The sequence below is a fragment of the Macrobrachium rosenbergii genome, chromosome 44 (assembly GCF_040412425.1).
Source record: "Macrobrachium rosenbergii isolate ZJJX-2024 chromosome 44, ASM4041242v1, whole genome shotgun sequence".
NCBI classification, from domain to species: Eukaryota; Metazoa; Arthropoda; class Malacostraca; order Decapoda; family Palaemonidae; genus Macrobrachium; species Macrobrachium rosenbergii.
The window spans coordinates 40,777,685-40,802,684 of NC_089784.1; the positions used below are offsets into that span (position 1 = coordinate 40,777,685).

The window sequence follows — 25,000 nt, forward strand, 5'->3', positions numbered from 1 at the left end:
TCCACGCGAAAGACTGCTTTATAAAACAGTGACTTAGATCACGAAGAATGCCCGAAGAAGCGAAAGAGGTCATGAAACAGAGAATTATTCGAAAAGCTTTTTTGGGACAAAATGAGCAAGGAGATGGAATTTTAGTGAAAGGGGTTCTGATAAACAACAGAAACTAGTTTCTCTGACTGACGCCTTTTTCAAGATGAGTGAAAGTGGTCTGCCAACAATAAAGATGGACATTTCTCTGTCACAACATCGCAGAAAGTGTTGTTTCTTTGAGTGAAAGTGGTCTGCCAACAATAAAGATGGACATTTCTCTTTCACTGCATCGCAGAAAGTTGTTTCTTTCAGTGAAAGTGGTCTGCCAACAATAAAGATGGACATTTCTCTTTCACAGCATCGCAGAAAGTGTTAGTTTCTTTGAGTGAAAGTGGTCTGCCAACAATAAAGATGGACATTTCTCTTTCACAACAACGCAGAAAGTGTTGTTTCTTTGACCCACGATTACCTTGGCAAAGATTGCTAGATTAAACAGATTTCCTTTCATGAATTACAATCTATAAGCCATTCTCGAAAAGGACTGGTTTATAGATTAATAGCTTCATTATTCAGAAAAACACATTCCCTTAAATCTTAAAAGATACCGCAGCACTGCTGGCATCCTTTGTATAACTTATTTTTCCTGTTCTTCCCACTAATTGTTTTTCCACTTCGTGGAATAGTTTCCAAATGAAGCCATGAGTGATATAGCATAAATAGATTAATATTCGTATATTCTCCAAAACTGCATGAAAACAGAAAAGTCAACTGTTTATATACTAAACAGCTCCGGCTAATTCACTGTAATTAGTCAATGTCCTTATCAAGGACCGTGCATATGCACGCATGACCTTCTCCCACTGAACCACCTGATATGAAACTTAAAAAGAACAACTGGTAGAACCTTTCATATCTTTAAAAATAGTGGGTTTAACAACTATAGCGTCGATCATCATTTCGAGAGAGCGCTTGAAAAATCTTGAATGTTCTGGACACATCCCTCAACCAAGACACAGCGACCGAAAAATAAACTTTTTTCAGTGTAATAAAGCATCAAAACTACAAGCGCGAAAAACATATCACGCGACTAACAGAAAGAGAAGACCAAAATATAAATAATTATAAACGTCAAAAATCGTAAGGCCCGAATCCTGATTATGAAATAACAACCTAGACGAAATAAAGACCTTGAAAAACACCCCTTTTTGTAAAACTTTTGAGCACCTGTTGAGCCAAGCTACCCCACAACGACATGGGAGAAACACTGCAAAACTCAGCAATCACCTTTCGTGTCACCTCCAGCACGTTGCCATTTTTAACCAGCAAGAGATGGCAGATATATGAGTCTTTCCCGTTATGAATCATGTTACAAAATCTCCCTCCGCAACAGTTGACCTAATACCAGGTCCCCACTCGCTGCTATAATTTCTTTCTCCCGAACTAACCTTTGGGTTTGAAAGGTTTTAGCCTCGCCTATTAAATTTCACTTCACTCATAGCCATAGTTATCGCTTTCACATCATAAATTACTTTTATTCACGACTATCTTTTATCACTTTTACATCATCAGAATCGAATCTTACAGGCTTCTCTACAACAAGAGCCCACACTGGCATGAAGCCAGCTCAGTCTTAACCGATCAACCGACCTGAGTGTCACTGGCATGAAGCCCGCTCAGTCTTAACCAGTCACCCGACCTGAGTGTCACTGGCATGAGGCCCACTCAGTCTTAACCAGTCACCCGACCCGAGTGTCACTGGCATGAAGCCCGCTCAGTCTTAACCAGTCACCAGACCCGAGTGTCACAGGCATGAAGCCCGCTCAGTCTTAACCAGTCACCCGACCCGAGTGTCACTGGCATGAAGCCTGCTCAGTCTTAACCAGTCACCCGACCCAAGTGTCACAGGCATGAAGCCCGCTCAGGCTTAACCAGTCACCTGACCCGAGTGTCACTGGCATGAAGCCCGCTCAGTCTTAACCAGTCACCCGACCCGAGTGTCACAGGCATGAAGTCCGCTCAGTCTTAACCAATCAACCGACCTGAGTGTCAGTAGTTGGGCCTGTTTGAGGACATGAGAATTGCCTCTACTTTCCCAAACGAGTCGCATACCGGAAAAAAGTGCAAATGAGACTGCCTTGTGGACGCTGTTTATAAATCTATATATAGAAGAAATTGTGTAAGCCAAAACTGTACATAGACAGTGAATGATCATAATGAGTTACCCACAACTATTTAGGATGTAGATAGTATTAATTTTTCTATTTCGTGTAATTTCATAAAATATACGAATGTAAATATATATCGTATCACTCATGCCTTCATTTAAAGACATTAAATGAACTCCAAGAGGAAGAAAAACTTTCATCGAGAAGAACAAAAAGTATATTGTAAAAGGAATGTTACCCTGCTGTTATATTATTTAATGAAATATTTTTAACATTATTAGAACATTATTATTATTAAAGACAAACAACATTCAAAGGTAACAAGCCACATAAGCCATCAGCTTACACTGTAAACTACAAAGAACAGGCTGACTTTATTTGAAAAAAAAAAAGAAAACTGAAACACGAAAATGACAAATGAATAACAAATCAATAATTGCAAACATAAACAGCCATAAGTAAAGTTATCACAATGGTGTAAATGCTTCTCGGTTAAAGTTTTCAGCAAACTACTATCCATTTCAGGGACCGCGAGCCATCGTTTTTCTCACAATATCTTTCAAAATAATTATTTGATCGAAATGGTGCTTTGACACAGTGTACAAGACACCTCCCGCTAATTTGTGGTGATATAGTGCATTGTCAAATGGTGTTAGTTAAGCCGTTTACTCTTGACTTTTAAAGGCAAAGTCGCAAGAATCAGCAGGCCTAAACTACGCAATCGAACGTCCGCTATCCCCCCCTAGACAGGAAAGGGGGGGGGGGCGAAGATGGGGAGGCCAGGAAAGTGGGTTGAGGTGGGGATGAGGAGGGGAAGGGAGAGGGAGGGACGGGATGGGGATAAAGGACGTTCGAATGCATAGTGTGGCGATGCTTGGCAACAACATGTAAGTCAAGAGTAAAAGCCTTAACTAAAACCATTTGACAATGCACTATATTACCACAAATTAAAGGGAGGTGTCTCGTACACTGTGTCAAAGTACCATTTCGATCAAATAATTAATTTGAAACATATTTGAGAAAAGCGATGACTCGCGGTCCCTGAAATGGATAGTAGGTTGAACTTCACTTTCTCTACTAAACTTTGTTGTAAAAACGATCAACAAAAACAGGAGAGAGCAAATAAAGGAGAGGAATGAAGTTGTAAAAATAGGAGCAAATAAATAAAAGAATAACTACAGAAAATACACTACCGAAATGTTGGAATATAAAGGTAATCAAAAACATGGAGAAAAAAGAAAAATACATGGGCAGAATGCAGGCTGGAAAAAAATTAAGCTTAGATATCAGAGAGGAAAGGAAACAATACAGAAGGCAGCCGAGGAGGGGAAGGCACTGAGCTTCAAAAGCATCTCCTGCGAGGCTTCGTCACTAACTTTGCCAAAGAATAAAACGAAAAGTAATCTTTATTTTCTGCTAATGTTGGACAATAGTAACTTCTAATGAACGTCACATTCACCCATTTTTAGTTTTCTGTAAAAGAAAAGTATTGTGCCGGCTTTGTCTGTCCGTCCGCACTGTATTCTGTCCGCACTTTTTTCTGTCCTTCCTCAGATCTTAAAAACTACTGAAGCTAGAGGGCTGCTAATTGGTATGTTGATCATCCACTCTACACTCATCAAACATACCAAATTGCAGCCCTCTATCCTCAGTATTTTTTATTTTATTTAAGGTTAAAGTTAGCCATACTCGTGCTTCTGGCAACAAGTTTCACGGGCCGTGGCTTATATATCATTATACTGAGACCACTGAAAGATAGATTTTTAGTGGCCTTGATTATACGCCTTAGCGGCTGTACAGCAAACTCGATTGCGCCGAAGAAACTTCGGTTCATTTTTTACTTGTTTGTATTGTAATTGCTACAGTGACATTTTAATTCTCTCCTACTGTACCTATGGATTCCAACGAAAGACTGTCCAGACAGAGAAATGAGGTCAGTGGTGAGCCTACTAATATTTCCTAAAATGAAAACAAATAAAGAAAGTGATTGATTGATTGATTAATTGAGGGTTATCTGGCGTCACAACTACCAGGGTCACCGACGCAGCTAAAGAAAGTGAATACAACCCGTTGTTCTTGCTGCTATTTTCCTTACTCGGTACTGTATATGCATAGCTTTGATATGTGAATGAACTCAGAAACGTTTTTCGAGCAATTTTGTGCTCCATGAATTCAATGAATAAATGAATAGCAGCAACCTTCCAACGTTTTGTTTCATGAATTCCGTAAAAAGTGAACGAATAAAAAGTAATGTACACACATACATGCATACGTACATACACACTCACATACACGTCTTGTTAACAGAACGAAAGTACTTAGCTTGTTTCACTTTTACTTGGTGGCTATTAACTTTGTTGGTATAATCATCACATATTTATCTTTTTCGTGATAAAATATATATATATATATATATATATATATATATATATATATATATATATATATATATATATATAGATAATATATATATATATATATATATATATATATATATATATATATATATATATATACTATATATATATATATATATATATATATATATATATATATATATATATATATATATATATATATATATATATATATATATATAGTTTTAGTGAGAGGAGTTTTTAGGTTGGAGTAAGGCACAAACACTGAGTGAAAAGAAGAATTCTGCACAGATAAGATTACTGTCTCACTTTTAACATTCCATTTAACTTTCGAATGTGGCGTTATCATTACTACCGTGTCTATTATTGTATTATTGTATATCAGTCATATCATTACGCAATACTTAAAATTTATCAAACCTTTAATGTTATTTTGGTATTGGCGATAATCATGAACATCGGAAAAGGACATGTTAGCCCTATCACGTAAGCCAAGTGGTTATCTGTTAAGAGTATCGGCTGCAGTGCATTTCCTACAATTACTATAATAGGAAGCTATAAAGAGACGCAACAGCACGTGACTGACTATACCCAAGAATTCAGTGAAGATGTTGAAAGTGTCCGACACCCCATCTTATCTCTCTCTCGCTATCTCTCATATCAGCTAATTAAAAGTGACATGATGTCATGTAGAAAAACCACCGCGCCAAAGTATGCTGTTCTGAAATGACATTAAGACCCTTTAATCTTGGCTAAACTACAGTTTTTGGGGGGCGGGCGTTGGGGAATAGTGTTATTGTTGTTAAGCAATCTTACAGGTTTCGGAAATCCAAAATGCGATTCATACTGACAGGCTTCTTGCTTTTGCTGTACCGATGTCGTCAGCCTGGCTTTGCTACTACTGAAATTGGTGGGGTTGTAAGGTGGGCTAGTTGAGACTCCGATGAGTGGACGAGAGGTAGATTTACTCGTGGATAGTATGTATGACTAACGAATAGCTCTGCTTAAAAGATCTTCTTCTTTATCTTTAATGTTTGCGCGTTTTTATAGTGTTTATCCTAATGCTAATAGAGTACTGTATATTTTCTGAATCCAACAACAAGGCATTTAAAAGAAGAAAGATGGGTTAAACTCTCTCTCTGTCTATCTTATATATATATATATATATATATATATATATATATATATATATATATATATATATATTATATATATATATATATATATATATATATATATATATATATATATATATATATATATAATATATACATATATAAATATATAATATATACATATATATATATATATATATATATATATATATATATACATATATATATATATATATATATATACATATATATATATATATATATATATATATATATATATATATATATATATATATATATATATATATATAAATATATATATATATATATATATATATATATATATATATATACATATATATATATATAATATATATATATATATATATATATATATATATATATATATATATATATATATATATATATATAATGTCATGCCTTTAGATAGTGAACTAATACAGAACCAGCATTTTTGTTAAAGTTTTGTAAAGAAATACTGTTCTGTAGACTTGGAGAATGGGGACATGACAAATACTGGTTCTTATTTCGCTTTCTTGGTCTGTCCTTCACGGTAATCTCATTCATTTGGAGACTTCCAGACTCATAAAATCTTTTTTGAAAGAAGGTGCAGAAGAATAGTAATGGCACATCGGAGGTGTTCCACAGCAGTAACATTGCTTTCATCATTTGAGAGAGAGAGAGAGAGAGAGAGAGAGAGAGAGAGAGAGAGAGAGAGAGAGAGAGAGAGAGAAAAGTTGTCCGAAAGTGAACTCAACCACACTTATAAGAATGTTTAAGGTTTCAAATAACTCAAAATTTCCATGACACATTTGTCAAGTATTCCAGGACCTTGTCTCTTGGAATCTATCATCTTTCATCACATATGACGAACTGGGAATGAAACAAAATCGTTTTTAGGACACGTATCAGAAGGAAAAGGTCAAACTGCCGATGATCTCCATAAAAGTTGCAAGGGAATAGAATCGAATCACAGTCAGTATTCCGACGCAAAGAACTGCCAGCCCAGATTTCTGGAAGTCTTATCTTCACTAGGACTCAGATCCAGCCAGTAATCCACCTGGGTTCTTTATTGACAATTAAATTAGCAAAGGATTATACTGCCTTGTAACTGGCCCTCCAGAAAAGCCCTCGGCTTTAAATTGAAATCTTGCCTCCCGCTATTCCTTTTCCGTTCGGTGCTTGAAAAGTTTCCAACAAAGTTGCATCTTTCGTCTATGATATTATATATATATATATATATATATATATATATATATATATATATATATATATATATATATATATATATATATATATATATATATATATATATATATATATATATATATATATATATACATATATATATATATATATATATATATATATATAATATATATATATATATATATATATATATATATATATATATATATATATATATATATAATATATATATATATATATATATATATATATATATATATATATATATATATATATATATATATATATATATATATATATATATACGAGGGTAAGTCAAAAAGTTCCAGGAAAAATTGTTGAATGATGTATTTACACAGGAATGAAACAACCAAATACTTGGTAAACAATTATCTGTGATGTAGTGATCCATATAGACTTGTTACCTCAGTCATCCTCTTGCTACCGTGGTGTTAACATCTGCTTCAGAAAAGTAACTTCTTGAACCCATGGAAAATAAAAATTTTGAGATGAGAGCTAACATCAAGTTCCTGACCAAGCTTGATTGGAAACCAGGAAAAATTATTGAAACTTTGCAACAAGTTTATGGAGATTCTTCTCCATCTAAATCAATTGTTTATGATTGGATAAAGCGATTTAAGGATGGTCAGGAGGACCTCAAAGACAACCTAAGAGAGGAAGACCATCGACTGCAAAAAATGAAAGAAGTGTGGCTTTGGTGCAGAATCTAGTGGATGAAGATCGTCGGATTACTATCGATATGATAGCTAATGAAACTGGGATCTCCATGGTTCCGCATTTTCAATTTTAAATGAAAATCTTGGTTTGAGTAAACTTTCAGCACGTTGGGTCCCAAAGCGTTGCGCGAAGACCAACTGCATCAAAGAGCTGAACTTTCTCTTGCAGTTTTAACGAAGATTGAATCAAATGAATCAGAGTTTTTGACCAGTTGTTACTGGAGATGAAACTTGGATCCATCAATATGACCCAGAAAGTAAAATTCAATCAAAGCAATGGTTACCAAGAGGTTCAGCTGCACCAGTGAAGTTCAAAGTGGCGAGATCTGCCCAGAAGGTTATGGCAACAGTGTTTTGGGACTCAAAGGAGTGATTTTGATTGATTTCCTTGAAGGACAAAAACAATCACCGGGAACCACTACAAAGTGTTTTGCAAAAACTGAAGACTGCATTACTAAAAAAACGTTGAGGAAAGTTGCACCGCAGAATTTTGTTCCATCATGATAACGCTCCAGCACATTCATCAAGGGTTGCAAGAGAAGTCCTACGGAAATTTAGGTGGGAAACTCTTCCACATCCTCCTTATAGTCCTGATCTTGCTCCTTCAGATTTTCCTGTTCCCAAAACTCAAGGAACACTTAAGAGGAGTCCGGTTTGAATCTTTGGATGCTGCTAAACATGCAGTTTCAACATGGTTTAATAGAAAAGGCCCCAAATTTCTACAAAGAAGGGTTGCAGAGGTGGAAACAGCGCCTTGAAAAGTGTATAGAGTTAGATGGTAGATATGTAGAAAAATGATGTTTGAATTTCCTTAAATAAAGAGTATATTGAATTTTTTCCTGGAACTTTTGACTTACCCTCGTATATATATATATATATATATATATATATATATATATATATATATATATATATATATATATATATATATATATATATATATATATATATATATGTAATAATTGGACATATTTTCTTATTTATGCAATTCCTACAAGTTAATGACATTGTTCGCAGATGCTATCTTTTTATCAAGACTTGGAGTAAGTTTATACTTCTTTTGCTCTTCAGTCAAGCTTCTCAGAAATAAGGAAAGATTATTCAAGATTCTTCCTTTCCATTTACTTTTTCTAGTCGATGGACAGTTTCCTCATTCATCGGCAGTGTCTTTAGGACTAAATTGCAAATTGACATACAAGTTTTTTATTACTGCATGCAGACTTGAATTTTAAACATGATATCATTGGCGTGATGGATTTCTATTAGTTGGTGGGTCTCATTCTCTCGCTGGTGGTCTGGGCGGCAGCATGGGTATTCCAGATGTTCTGTGGGACGCGTCCTACACTTGTAGCAAAGGACGTGGACAAGGGTATGATTCCCGACTCTGGCCAATAGTCTAGATTTGCTTCGTTTTCAACAGTCATGTCCAGGGGTGTTCTGTTGCTCGTGTCTTCCTTTGGATTCTCATGGCTGTCGTGTGGTTTCCCTAAAGAAGGGAGGACGAAGTCCATTTTCCTCTGTATGTTTAACACAAGCTGTTGTTGATTTTATTCTCAGCTTCTGCTATTTGCAATCTGTGGAACGAACTGGTCTTCATTATGCCCGATCTCTGTGCTTTCCAATAATTCTTCTAGTGTTTGTTTACAGTTGTGGTCGTCTATTTAGCGTCGAAATATTGCCCCTTGGTTAAGTGAGCTTGCAATAGCCTGCACAGAGAGGTAGTGGTGCAACCTATGTGGTAATTGCTGAAGGACTGCTATGACCCCTCGGTAAATTTAAATTTATATACTACATTGGTCGACTCCTAAATCTCTCTACGTGGGGCCGCGCTATTTCGCATTATGAGGGTGCTGAATAGGTTCAGGCAGCAGTTAATGCATAAATAAATACTCTCATCAGGATTTGCAGGTGTTGTACCATTGGCAAGTATCCTCTTCATGGTCTTGACCTCATCCTTGAACTGGCTGTGATATACGGCTTCTTAATACAATATGATGTTTCTGGGTAAGGTAGGCATGGTCACTGGTGTGCTGGCATACACGTCCAACTGATTGCTCTCATATCTGTTATTAGTTGGGAGCTGCCTATCACGTTTGAGCTCTTCGTGGGGAGCACTGTGCACTTGCATGTCTCACATACATGGCTACCACAGAGTATTCGTGAGTGTCAGGGCACTCACCACAGGCATTAAGGCACCAACCAACATTAGTTGCCTTTTGGTACATGGTAGTGTTGTACTTGTCTCTTTTCTTCTCCACATTTACATCCAAGAAGGGAAGTCGGCCTTCGACACCATATTCAGTAGTGAAGTTTATGCTAGAGTTCCCCTTCAAGGCATACTGTAGGCAGTTGGCTTTGTCAGTATCAGCGGCAATGAAGATATCATCTACAGTATATACTGGGCACATATCTTCGGTTTCAGATGGGAATTGAAGGTTCTTCCCTCAACATCTGCCATGTACATACTGGCATTCCGACAGAACATCCGGTCATCGTCTTCAGAATAGGTGACAAGACTGCCGTCTATGTCATCATGACACGTGAAGAATATGATGCTAAAATGGACGACATCCTGAATGATCCTGTGAAACTCTAGCCCCTAAGTAAGGACCCTACCCAAAACCTAAAGAGAAACCTGAATGCGATAATTAAAATGATAAATTCTGATAATAGATCTATGAAACTCCCCATGATCATCAGAGACTATGGGCCAGGGTATTGTTAAGGCACTGCCAAGATCCATAATGCCAGCAACCCACTGAGCCCTATTATTGCCCAAGTTAGCTCTCCAACCTATGAAATCGCCAAGACTCTGAATAAGATCATCTCTCCCTACATCCCTAGTGGTACTCGGTGGTTTCCCCAGTAGAGTTCATTGATATTCTGAATGTTATGTCTCCGAGCTCTACCATCGCACCACTGGGCGTGGAAAGTCACTTCATGAATGTATCAGTGGATGAAACCATCAATATTATTTTAAGGAGAGTCTATCAGCCAGATGCCACGGCCCTTGACATATCAGAAGATGCCCTTCAATGTCTTCTCCACATCTGCACCAAATCTCACAAAGTGGTGACCTCTTTCGACAGGTAGATAGAGTCGTAATGGGATTATCCCTGGTGTCCAATTTGCCAATATGTACATGGCAGATATGGTAGATTTTGAAGATTGGGTTGATGAAAATAATTCGGTTGCTATTGTAGGGAACAACAATGAATTTCCAGAGGCAGAATTACAGGTTAGGAGACAGGTTTTTAGGGATCATTTAGCTATTGCTGATTATATAGAGTATATACAGAGGGGGTGAAAATGTTCTGGCTGAGTTTGCAAATATTGTCGCTCTTAAAGGGGATAAGTTGGGGTTAACTAATGAGTTAGAACACAAGGTTCATTTGGAGGACGAGACTAAGCCTATTTTTGTCCCTTCATAAAGGATTCCTTTTAAGATTAGGGAACAGGTAGAGCAAGAGGTCAATAAGTGGGAAGAGGAAGGTACAATTAGGCCCAGTTCCTCACCTTTTAATTTTCCATTGTTAGCAGTGCCTAAGAAGGATGGCTCAGTAGTGTGTGTGTGTGTGGATTTTCGTAAGCTGAATGATAAGTCGACCCTGGACTGCTATCCTGTGGGATGTCTGCTGGATTTGTTTGTGGAAATCATAGGTAAAAATATTTACTCTTCAGCTGATCTGATGCAAGGGTTTTTGCAAGTTTCTCTTAGTGAGGAGAGTCGCAAGTACACTGCTTTTTCTTTGCCGTAGGGACGTTATGTGTTGATGCAGATGCCGTTTGGTTTGTCGGGTAGCCCTATGACTTTTACGAGATTAGTAAATACAGTTTTGCATGGATTGTTAGGGAAGTGCATTTTCATCTATAGGGATGATAACTTGATTGCCAATGATTCTGTAGAGGAACATTTAGAGGTACTTAGGGAGGTTCTTAGGAGGCTTAGGTCAGCGGGTTTGAAAATTAAATTAGCCAAGTGTGATTTCTTGAAGAAGCAGATAGTATATTTGGGTCATGTTATTTCTAAGGAAGGTGCCAGGGTAAATGGGGACAAGGTTAGGGCGATCATGGATTTTCATACTCGTTCTTTCTTGGGCATGATGGGATTTTCCCGTAGGTTTGTGAAAGGTTTTTCTACCCCATCGTCTCCTTTGACAGACGTGTTGAGGGACGTGCAGTTTATGTGGGGTGAGAGGTAACAGCTGGCCTCTCAGAAGATTACAGAGGCTTTAATGAGTCCCCCATTGCTGAAGTTTCCAGATTTCAAGCAACCTTTCACGTTGTGACATATGCCAGTCACGATGGCATAGGAGCTTGCCTTATGCAGAAATCTGAGAGTAAACTGCATCCTATTGCGTTCTACAGTAGGAAATTTAAGACACGAGGGAGTAATGAGATGTCTATGTGCACAACGGACAAAGAGGTGTTCACAGTGGTGTCTAGTTTGGTTTATTTTAAGATGTTATTGTTGGACAACAAAGGTGAGGTTCTTACAGATCATAAGCCATTGTTGGATCTTTTTGACAAGCCGGATCTTTCTCCTAAGAGAGCTAGATGGTTTTTGACAATTAGGGATTCTGATGCCAAGCTTAGGTATATAGAAGGTAGACATAATGTTGTAGCTGATGCCCTTGGTAGGAGTTTTTATGATACAGATGGTTCTCGGGTTTGTTTTGTATCTGGTGAGTGCATAGACTGGGATATTTGTTTAATGGAGGCTAAACAAGTGAGGATGAAATTTTGGCAGATGCAAAGGCAATTCTTGGAGGGGAATTAGTTAGAAAGTTTTATAGGTTCCTTTTGTGGGTCTAGAGTTAGAGGGTAATTTGTTTGTTAGGAAAGTTAAACATAAACTGAAGAGTAGTGAGGATAAAGGAAATACAACACATACAGTTGTCCCAAAGAGCCTAGTACATACAGTTTTGGATATTGTTCATTGTAGGTTTGGTAGTCCACATTTGCATATTGAGAAGACATATCAGTGTATAGGGGAATTTTTTTTTGGAAGAACATTCTCGCACTAGTGGAAGATTTTGTGAGGGGATGTTGAGTTTGCAATGCATGCAAGCCAGCGAGAGTTACTTTGTGTAAATTGGGTTTGTTTCCTATCCCCAGTAGACCTTTCCAATGTGTCCAAATGGACATACTTTCCAATTTCTTAGTCTAGTTATGGGCACAGATATTTGTTGGTTATTGGGATGTAATGCTTAAGGAGATAAGAAGGAAGTGATTTCATCTTAAATTAAATGTGCTTGCTTAGCAGTTTTTTTTTATAAACGAACACAATTATTGTGTTAAGATAGAAAAAGAGTAAACTGAACATTTACAGAGAGATTCTATAATAATGAGCTTCATAACAGAACCAAGTCTGAACTTGATAGAAAACCTCTCATGGACCATCGAACGCCAGGAAACTCGTCCACTCACCGTCACAAAATCATAGTCTTCTTCGGTATCGAAGTGAAGAAATGCTGCGGCCAGGACATGAGCAGGTGGAGCCCTGAGGATCCAAGTGCACTTGACGGCCGTCGGATAGGACTGGTAAGGTTGCCATGTGCTCGAGCTAGGATCCCAGTTGACCTCCGGGAAGGCCAAATGACCTGTGCCGTTTCCGGGAGTAACGAGAAGTGGTCTGCCATTGCACTCTGGAAAAAGACATATAACTTTAACATAATCTTGAATAACGGAGCTTTTGAATTTTATATTTGCCTTAACGCCTATAGAGTAATTGAAAATTTGCACCCATGAGAGTGTAACTTTGTGAAATGTAGTTGATTTTGCTAACATAAAAAACAAAAATAAAGAGCAAAGAAACTTCATGTTCTCTTTCAGACAAAGGAAAAGCAGAATCACTCTCTTATGAGGGCATGTTAGAGGAAAGTCAGTTCCTTAGTTTCTTATATTTTAACAAAATGCGTCTCACTCCTCAATTTTGCCTCACCTCTCTTTTCATCATATCCCTTGTTTCCTCAGACATCCACATCTTTTTCCTCAATCTGAGTCTCCTTCTGATCGTACAACCAGCAGCCTTCCGCCAAGCTTTATTCACATCCCCAGCCATCTCATCTACACCTCTCCCTTCATCCTCCAATGTTTCCAACACCAAAAACCTGTTTCGGCATTCTATTCTAAATTCCTTCTTTTCCTCTCCTTCCCTTCTAAGCATATCAATATCGTACCTATCAACAACGGGTTTTCCCTTCTTCTGACTTTTCAGCTTAAGTCTTATTTTTGCAACGATGAGTTTATGATCACTACCAATGTCTGCTCCCCAATTAACACGAACATCTGGCAAAGAGCTTCTATGCCTTTTGCTGACTGAAATATGATCAAACTGATTTCCTATTTTCCACACTGTGACTCCCATGTCGTCTTGATTATATTGTGATGTTGAAAAAGTGAGCCCCCAATGACTGAGTCATTTGCTAGACAGAACTTTCCAAACTTTACTCCATTTTCACTCATCCTACCACCGACACCCATCCTACCCATACAAGCCTCAAACCCCTCATTTGAGCAATCCATTATTGCACTGGAGTCTCCAGTACAAATCAAAACATCATGTTTAGCAACTCTTCCTATTCCTTCCTGCAACTTTCCATAAAATGCGTCTTTCCTTCCATCAGGTGCATCATTAGTGGGTGCACAACACAAACAGACTGATGTTACATGATTTGACTTGAACCGTGATACAACAATTGCTCGTCTATAGGATCCCATACACAAAGAGTCTTCTCTGCCTTTTTGCATCCCAACAGCAATCTTACTCCCTGATAATACATTCCATCTCGTCGGCCAGATGTCAACAAACATAAATTATTATCCAACTTATTAACAACAATTAATCTTGTCTTTGTTACAGCACAAATGTCTAATTCATATCTTTGAAAAACTACCACTAACTCTTCAATTTTGCTATCCTGATTTAGAGTTCTCACATTCCAATTGCCAATTTTGATAGTACTTTTAGCATGAATAAAAGAATTAGGAGGCCGTGAGATTCTTAGCACCCCCTGCCCATTTAAAGGCTGCACAGGACTGGGGGCCATTCCTCTTCTGTAAGAGTCCATCAAGGTTTCTTTGGCTTACTAAATGAACACTTCGCCACAGTGCTGCGGTCGCAATAAACACCTAACTTGCCTGCATGCCCACACTTGAAAGGCTCAGCTTGCTGAGGCCAATCGCATGCTGGCATGCCTCCCAACCATTTCACTCTCAAGGAGTTCATCTGCCTGAGAAGCAAACACCCCCCTGCTCCCAGTGGCATTAATCTGTGGGTAGAGGGTGATCACTCCCTCACTAGCTATATACAATGTATATAATTATATATACACACATTAATTTCTGCCTCACATCAGGATCGAACATAGGTCTTTTAATAAAATAGCAGAAATTTAGTTCTGTTAAACACGTGATTGTATGTTATTTATATATATATATATATATATATATATATATATATATATATATATATATATATATATATATATATATATATAAATTTCTGACTCACGTCGGGATCGAACCCAGGTCTCTCAGGTGGAAAGCAAGAGCGTTATCCACTGAGCCATACAAGTCTAAAAGAAGTTGGAACCCGAGAGCAACTGCACCTGCAGGAATTACCTGGGCAAGCTAACTGCTTGCATGTACTAGAGTTTCCCCAACTTCCCGACTCAGCAATGACCCAATAGACAACATTTCATTCGAATTATCCTTCTGAGTGAATAAGATAGAAAATCATCAACACACAATCACGTGTGGAACAGAAATAAATTTCTGACTCATGTCGGATCGAACCCAGGTCTCTCAGGTGGAAAGCAAGGGCGTTATGGAAAACTCGCTGGTATGCAAGTTAGTTCGGTTGAGGTAATTCCTTGTGCAGTTGCTCTCAGGTTCCAACTTTTTTAGACTTGTATGGCTCAGTGGGTAACTTTATTCTTGCCACTTTTCCTCCTACGTCTAAATCTTAATTAGTGAATTGGGAAGACTGCCAGAATAATACCCTGAGGTCCCCGCTTGGCGCAGCTAATTCTATTATCTACGGTAAGTCCCATCTTGTTGAAGTCATTGACACTATACTTTTCTGTATTTCACATTTTTTTCTTTGTTTTCTTCCTTCCAGCCACCACTTAGGGTATAAGTGTGTTTACAAAGTCTAGATTAAGCCTAATGAGAGCCATTGTTAGCTTCAACCCCATTATTCCAGTAAAATACCGATTTAGGTGCTGTAATCAGTCAAATCTCGATGCTTTTGTATGCCTGCGTCCGAATGTTTGGAAGAACCGTTGCGTTTAAAATCAAATTATCTCAAATATTCTTGTTAAGGTTAATAACCCTAATTGGCGACCTTGGCTAATTAACGACTGTCTTTGAGGTTAACTTTGGCTTCAAGTGGCAGGTTACGTGTAATCTTGGTTTGCAGGGCCGTAAAAATTACGTAAATTGAATAATACATGATCAGCCAAGACCCTCACACGTAACATTGGCGACCTTGCGTAGAATCTAAAGTACATTTAGAGAAAGACCTGAGAAAAGGAAACAAAATTACATTAATTCCAAAAAATAAAAGTCAGATATCGAACTCATTTCATTCTTCCAAACAAGGAACGAGGCATAATAATAATATGAAGAGAATATGGGTAACAAGTGTAGCGAGAATTAGCGCAAAGTGGTGCAACTCGAGAGCAGAGCGAACGTTAATTTGTGTCGTTTAAGAAAGGGCATTTTACCGCACCGACCGTGAGAGGTCGCGCCCGCGAACGTATTCAAGGCCGGAAAAAAGCGGAGCCTGTTTGGCGTACACAAAGTAATTTAGAAATCGCGTCGGCAATTCCGATCGCGTATTGTTTGCATATAGCGGAATCATTCAAACCGTGTCATGAAGTAGCAAACGAACTGAAATAGGTAATTTACAATAAAGGTACCGTTCAACAACGTAAATTTACGCAGGCAAGCTAGCATTTCTTTTCATTCTTTTGTTTAATGTCCGGGTGAATTACGATAACAAAAGATTACTAAAAGTTACTGGTAATTTAGTTTTCCATCCGTAATCTAAACACTACGCATGATTGGTATATTTAAAGTAAAATCTGATACCTGCATTTGTTGCGTTGTTTTGAATTTGTTTGAAAAAGAAAATAACCGCTATTTGAGGTTGTCTTTGAAAAGTTAGGCCTAACGGGATTTTCCGGGCCATCTTAAGACCTTTGTTATTGCTTGGCTTCGTTGTGACTACTCTGCTCCCAGCCCTTTGGAACTACTTTCTCGGCGTAGTAGAAGTTAGACAGACTTCGTAGACAAAAACCAAAAAGAGACTGTGGGCAGGGAAAGATAGGCCTTAGTTAGAGTAATACCACAAGTTCTATACGAATACCTACTATAAAATCATATAAAGAAAATTTGAAATTTTTACGATAAACTTTTGTGACGCCGGCTCCCGGAAAATTATTAAGATGATAAAGTAATCCCTAAGGAAGCCAAGACACGCATCTATATCATTTTATTAAGATCCATTGTGCATGTATAAAATCTTGTTTACATGTTCTCAAGCAGCAAGAAATTCGCTGATTGAAAATCTCTCTCTCTCTCTCTCTCTCTCTCTCTCTCTCTCTCTCTCTCTCTCTCTCTCTCTCTCTCATCATTCAAGTAAGCATTCCTAATCCAAGTGTATGATCCTCTTTCCAAAGAAAGAACGGCTGACACTGGGCTAATTTAATTCGAATACTTTAACCAAATAGGTAAGAAAACACCTCTGTCCCATAAACAGATGAGGATGCCAAGAGTAATTATACAGTGATAAACTGTCGGTCACTTAGTGAGCCTGCTATCCAGACCGAAGCAAACAGTAGTTTTCACCTCTGAAAAAAAGAGAAGTAATAGCACTGGGGCCGGTACTGGGACCAGCCACTCACGAGGATCTTTAAGAAAAAAACCCAAATTCACTTTTTATTCCACAGTGCTACCAATTTACAGCACTCATCACTGGAATAGCTTACTCTCTCTCTCTCTTTACCTTCCTTTCTCTCATTCGATTGTTGCACTCTGCAGGTGTAGAGTGCCTTCCTCCCATATAGCCTAGTTGGACTCAGCAGAGGGTCCCTAGAAAACACATTGGCACCAAGGGTGCCACTCAAGCAAGAATCCAGAAAAATAAATAAACAAACAAAAGGGAACACAGAAGAGAAAGTTCTTCTGAACTAACCCACCCAGCTCAGGGATACTGAGGTGCCACCATGTGACCTGTACACTGGCACACTCCAAAATCCACAGTGCCACCTTTGAAAGGGTGCTACGTCATTGAAGAGACATCTTCGCTGCCTGGCACGCCCCACTGACCTGGTTAGACGCCCTTCCCCACCAGAACCATGGCAGCAGAGCATTATAAAACTTTCTGGGGCTGGGGATTTGGCGGCAGGTCTCACTGGCTCGAACTTACTACCTGGGTTAAGGAGCAAGTGGACGACTTGGCCAAGGGAGACGAAGAAAGACTCGAGCAGAGGAAGTATGAAGTTTGGCAAAGGCAAAGAGGAAGAGGAAAGAGAAGAAAGAAGGACAGCATGAGTTAGCCTGCAAGGAAACTCGAGCAGCCCTGTGCCGAGAAGGAGCCAGCCAGAGAGCGAAATGAGAATGCAGAAGCCATGGCTAGCCATCAAGCCTCCAGTCCTACACCTGCTGCATCAAACGCTCCACTGAGCATCACCCCAGTCCTCGCGGACTGGAGGATCTGAGCCAGAAGCATGGCTGAGGAGATCGCAGGCTCTTTCGATAACTACAGCACCACGGAGACGAGAGAGAGCCCTTAATACTAGCCAAGCATATGGAGGAAAGCTGCGCAGCGCTTTCGCTCACTGAAAAGAGCCAGAGTGCAACATGGCGGAAGTTCGTAGAGTCATTACCAAGGCCTACGAGATAACCCCAGAAAAATGGAGTAACGGTTCCTGGGAGGTTCTGCCAAGGAAGTCGGCTGGTCTGGACGGAATGGGCATGTCACAAAACCCAGTCCGGTACGCGCTGGTTCGACTCCTTGGCCTGCACGACGTTTGAGGATCTCTTCAATCGGACCATGCTAGAAGACCTTTTCCAGTGTGTGCCAGGGCCTCTTGCGGTATATCTTAACGATAAACAGCCCTCCACACTTATGGAAGCTTGTCGCATGGCTGATTCGTGGAAACCTTCAATCAGTCGATAGCACCTTCTCAGAAGCGACCATCCTCCGGCCTACCTCTCGAACTCCACTGCCCAAAGAATGGACTGCCTAGCAAGACCCTGTGCAACTATTGCAAGAAGGGGGCCATGCTTTGGGCTGGAGTGCCGATACAAACTCGGCACTAATAAGCAGCCTAACCCCTACCAGCCAGAACTCCGCTCCCCTGATTCATCCGCTCAGCCTCTCTCCTCCAACAGTTACCGTGCAGGCCACCGAGCTCATCCAAAAGGGCCCGTGCAGATCCTGTGGGGTTGCTAGCTACCACAATGCTGGATCTCCGGCCTGTCCACATCATGTACCCACCACCAAATTTACACAACCTAATCAGTACTTCATTCTCAGGCGCTGGTCCGCACCAGATCCTTACCCCGAGAGACTGGAAAACCTAGTACATCTCGGTGGCCCTCTTCAGAGCAGCACTAGCCTGCCCATGACCCTTCCGGTCACAGTAGACACTCGTGGCAGATATTAGCCTGGATCGCCAGGGCCTGCCAGCCGGTGCTGTGGTTGACGAAGAAACGCCGTGGGAAATGAAGCGGATGGAGGTCACACCCATCACCGCCCCAAGGTCCAACCCAGGTACGACAATCTTGGGGCACGATACCCCACCGCCTTGGCGTGGTAGGTGGAATTCGGCCCGGAGTGGCCTTCTTGTTGGGTCGGGATCTTCTCTGCGGAAGCCCGTCACCAACGCCACTCCGCAGCCACGTTACCTCCTCCACGGAAACCCCAGTTGTAACTCCCAAATGACAAATCTCCACCTTTCCGCCCACCAGTGGTCTCATGGAAGGCCACTCAACTCTATTTCAGGCTCAGCTCCTCTCCAATTGCGAAGGGTTGGCCCACTCAAGAGGTCCTCTCCGCGAAGAGAGATTCAGGAGGAGCAGTACTGCTGCAGGACGTGCAAGCGGGTGACCACACTTCCACAAATTGGGAGGCCGCTCATGGGGCAACGCCCAGCGGACGCCCCCGAACAAAACTCACCGAGAGGTTACGATTCACTCCGCTGGGCAGGAATCTCTGCCGCAGCCAAACCCAAGTCGTCCGAGAGGTGGCTGCACCGACTCCTCATCAGGCATGCCTGTGACTCCTCAACTGCTGCCAGTGCCACTTTGCGAGCACTGAGCAGTGCTAGACCACCATCCCGGACGCTGAGCTGGTCATCGGAAAAGGCCCTATGCCGGTCTAAATCATGAGGTGAATCCTCCTCCGAGATTTAGGACTTCATGCAGTTGATCATCGCGACTGGAGAGCCTCCAGCACTCCGAAACTTTCTTGCAAGATTCTTCTTGCAAAATTTGACTCCAGGATGAACCTCTGAGGATCGAAATGGTACCCTTCCTGGAAGACCAGGAACTGGCATCCCCGATGCAGAAGTCGAGATGTTCTCGTCTGCCGTTTGTTGTCGGAGTAGGGAGTCCTCTCGCAGCTTCTTTGCAGTTGCCCATGACTTCGCTCGGGCCAGGGGCCCTCCTGGCCTGTCTCCGGAGTCGGTGGCCATATCACCTGCTAGGCCAGCTACTGATAGGCCTTTGGAGGAACCCAAGAAGAAGAAGAAGGGGCGTGAAGAGAGCCCAGTAGTTGCCGAGCCATAAGCTCCTCCTCCTGGCACTCAGTGCCCTCGCACAGTGCCCAACATCTAAGAGTGATCCTGGCCCCTGCCCAGAGAAGGTAGCCAGTGTGATCTCTTCCCTTTATTTGTACCAGCCTAGGCCACCTGGGCAAAAGCACGGTACATCAATTCTAGTAACCTTGTTCTTCCACTTACCACCGAGCCGCAGTAACCATGCGTGTGTAAGTAGCATAACTAATTTCAGTAATCTTAACTGTTAGAACGAGCCACTATGCTCGTGACACGCATGGCCTAAGACCTCAGTGAGGCACCCATTTATCATATGAGGCAAACCTCATGAATTAACTAGTAAATTTTAATTGTATTAAACATAAACCATGTTGTAATTTAGTTAGAATATTAACCTTATGTTGGTGCTAATATCGGGTTAGGATAGGTTAGCTAGTGGAATATCATAGAATGTACCACTAGGGCTAGGTCTAAAACACATCTTGATTGTAGGAGGTACTATAAAACCGTGAGCACCTTTCTAGTACTATTAGAATTAGGTTAAGTAGTGATTGGTGCTCATGTCCTATCTAGGGTTAGGTAGTTCTGTAGCTAGGTAGGCTAACCAGACCTCAACTGCTCAGGGAAGGAGAGTAACCTACGCAGAGGCGAACAGTTTGTTTAGTATAGACCTTCACGCCCGAAAAGCGGAGCATGCCCCTCTTAAAGGGGGAGCTTTTATAACATTTACGCTGTTCGCCCTCGAACATTTAGGATAGAAATATCAGCCTGACTGGAGACAGGAAATTGCTTTGTCCACGCCAGAAGCGTCTTCAGTTCAAACTTTAACATCCGTTGGAGAAAGGAATAGGCAGCATTTGTGGGCATTTAACCCCAGGGCTGGAAAGTTTGTGAACAAAATATGCTAGGGCATTAGGGACCTAAGCCTCAGAGAGAGGGTTTACGTCAATGACCCTCAGTTATGGTGGCCCTAAGCTTTATTCTATGCATTCGACGATGCCTTTGTCAAGGTCGGATTGCCCGGGGCGGTATAAGCCCTCCTCTGGCGGAACGGCGAGTCGGGTCAGGCAGAGAGATTCCAGCGGGTCAAACGACAGACGCGCGCGCGTGTCCCGAACGATATTCTTTATTCTTTATTACTTTTCCTCCTACGTCTAACTTAATTAGTGAATTGGGAAGACTGCCAGAATACGACTCCTGAGGTCCCTCGTTTGCGCAGCGACTCGACATTCACGGTAAGTCCCATTCTTGTTGAAGCTTCGTCGATTGACTAGTACTTTTCTGTATTTCACATTTTTTTCTTTGTTTTCTTCCTTCAGCCACCACTTAGGGTATATGTGTTTACAAAGTCTAGATTAAGCCTAATTATTTTATTGTTAGCTTCAACCCCATTATTCCAGTAAAATACCTATGATTTAGGTGTTAAAATCAGGTCAAATCTCGATGCTTTATGCCTCGCGTCCTCGTAATGTTTGGAAGAAACGTTGCGTTTAAAAATCAAATTCATCTCAAATATTCTTTGTTAAGGCACAACCTTAACTGGCGACCCTTGCCAATTAACGACTGTCTTTGAGGTTAACTTTTGGCTTCATGGCAGGTTACGTAATCTTGGTTTGCAGGGCCGTAAAATTACGTAAATTGAATAATACATGATCAAATCAAGACCTCACATCGCAACAATATATATATATATATATATATATATATATACATATATATATATATATATATATTATATATATATATATATATATATATATAGAATATATATATATATATATATATATATATAATTGTGTGTGTGTGTGCATTAACCAGTGCAGTGAGGAAAGAAATGCCCATTTAATTGAAAAGAAGAGAGAAGGGAAGGAGCAGGTACCACTGCACACATTCGGTAGTACCTGCAGTAACTGCCGCTCCTGCACACTTTCTTCTAAAAAGAATGTCTGATTCTTAAGACGTGAAGATAGTTCACTTCTCCGAATGATAAAAGACTGGTTAACATCAGAATAACGAACGAAGAACTTGAAGAGACGGGGGAATTCCATGAGTTACTGCGATATCATGTTAAAAGCTCTAAAAACACATTCATATGAATGAAACGAAGAGCACTATTGTTGGACTACTTCAATCTTCTGTAAACAGTAATTATATATATATATATATATATATATATATATATATATATATATATATATATATATTATACATACATACATGTATATATATATGTGTATATGAGAGAGAGAGAGAGAGAGAGAGAGAGAGAGAGAGAGAGAGAGAGAGAGAGAGAGAGAGAGAAACGTAATGGCTAATACACCAAACATTCCACCTATCTGTCACAAGCATGAATTTTAAAATAAAGATGAGGAAATGCAACGAATGACTATGTTATAAAGCATTTCAACGCGTGACAAAACACACGGTATATGAATGGCTGTAAAACTAAAATATGACATAAAACAAAACTGACATCCCAACCATTCCGCTCAGGTGTAAGACATCAATATCGACAATGACTAGTTCACAATAAATCTCCTATTTTGCTCGTCAGCATTCAGATATTTATAGTTTATACGTTTTTCACAATTTACATTCATGTACCAAAAAATTGAGTTTACATTATATCTACATTAAATCAGTCATGAATAAATGATTTAAGAAACCTTTCGATATTAAATCATATATATGAATAAATGATTTATATATATATATACTTTGTCTATGTATAATTATATAATACATTCAGTCATTTTCTCCATATATTTGTTGTTATTATTATGGTCATTTACATAATCAAATTTGTATAAGCTGACTTTTCTCATAACTTCGTTCAACCTCTCTGCTATCTCAAGAGCGCGAAGCCTGCGGTATGAATTAATCTCGGTTCGTGGATTTAATATTCCGTAAAGCGACGCATCAAATGACTAGGAAATATCAGGAAGTACAGTTCTACACCAGCACCAAAAATTCTCCCAAATCCGGTAGTTCCGCATTTCGTAAAAGGCATCTTAATGAATTCATGAATGAAGGGTGCCAATAAAGGAATAAAGCCGAAGGGAAAAGCTCTAAGCGCACAAACAGGCGCACACAACACAGCCGAGGGACAGTTTCATTTACATGTTATTGAAAATGCGAGAGATGGACGCTGAAAAGAACACTGTGCTGTTGTTATTTCAGGCTGAAATTCCGGTGATATTAAACTATAGGAGGATTTGAAAATAAAAATGGAGTGATAAACTTAGAGGGCGCGGAGTCGGATTAATTTCCATCTGCCGTCAAGGTTTGAAATTTTTTCTCCTCTCTTCTTTCCTGATAACCTTTCTTCCGGCACGTGGCAGGTCGCTCGCCTATTTCGTGGTTAAGCCCAGCCTTCTTCATTCATTCTGATACGCACTAAAGGAGCTTTGATATTTATTCAAGGAGTCAGACAACTGAGTGGGAAGAGACGAAAGGGACGCCGCTCCCTCCAAAGTGTGTTTCTCAAAAACGCGTTGTAAGAGGTGATTCTACCTTCCTACGTAGTTTGCAATAAGAAAAGTTAATATATGAATGAGCTGCGTGGTGGTAGACGAACAAACAGACTGACAGAGTGAGGGTTAAAGAAGCTGTCAACGATAAAACGTAGCGCAGAGCGACACACGAAAATACGTAATTTCACGCCTAATGAAGAGGGAAGGGAAATTCAATTACGGGGCCTAAACGTGAACGGACAAGAGCGAATTTCACCAGTATCCATTTTACAACCATATGATTATATTAGGATTCATCGTGAATGGAGATGCCTGCTGTTTCTAACGCGTAAGTTGGGAAAAGTCTCAATAAACGTAACGTCACTTAGGAATTTTGTCGTCTTCTAGTCAAGTGCCATGATCTGAGGCTCTCACTTCCCGAGATCCCCCTTTATTCTTGAAATACGGGACAGTTTTCCTTCTGAAGTTGTGGACACTAATGCCAGGATGTTTGGAGTTAAAGACGCAAATGCTAGTGGACAGATGCCAATATTTTTTAGAATATCCTTGATTCATTTCAATACTCTCAAGAAAAGTTTCTTACCAATCTTTCCCAAAATGTTTCCTGAATAGCTTTTTTCGGAAGTGGCCAATTTTATGCCATTCGTAATTTTGTTATGGGCTCTCTAGGAATCTTTGCTGTATTTCTAAACATGTTAGTAAATATGTTGAAGAAAACTGATGAAATACCGAAACAGTGTAGAAATTTAACCGAAATACCACCTGCTTTCCTGCATTAACCTGACCTAACCAGTGACTAATGGGCTTTGCCTTTCCCTACGACTCCCCTTAATTCTCAAGGCTTGTGTACAATAGCCGTTTACGTTTTCAAGTCAGGGAGTTCACCAATTCTCCTCTTTGTGTCGGTGTTGCAGTTAGAAGCAGCTCCGGGTTTTACTTATACGAGTATGTTTTGAGCATTGGTGTTTTGGTAGCAATTGTTAACCTCATGTCACAGATTTCACAAATGGCTAAAAAAAAAAAGTAGGTTCGTGTGTCAAGAGCGTCCATGCAATATAGATTTTTTCAAGGTCGTAAAGAG

At 39.8% G+C, this 25,000-nt stretch overlaps 1 protein-coding gene across 1 annotated transcript in view; it reads right to left on the bottom strand.

Moving 5' to 3' along the window:
* LOC136829608 (uncharacterized) overlaps window positions 1-25,000 on the bottom strand; it is a 576,969-nt gene that overhangs the window by 515,621 nt on the left and 36,348 nt on the right. Inside the window, 1 exon segment of the mRNA XM_067088454.1 lies at window positions 13,086-13,303. Within this exon segment, the coding sequence (XP_066944555.1) occupies window positions 13,086-13,303 (218 nt within the window).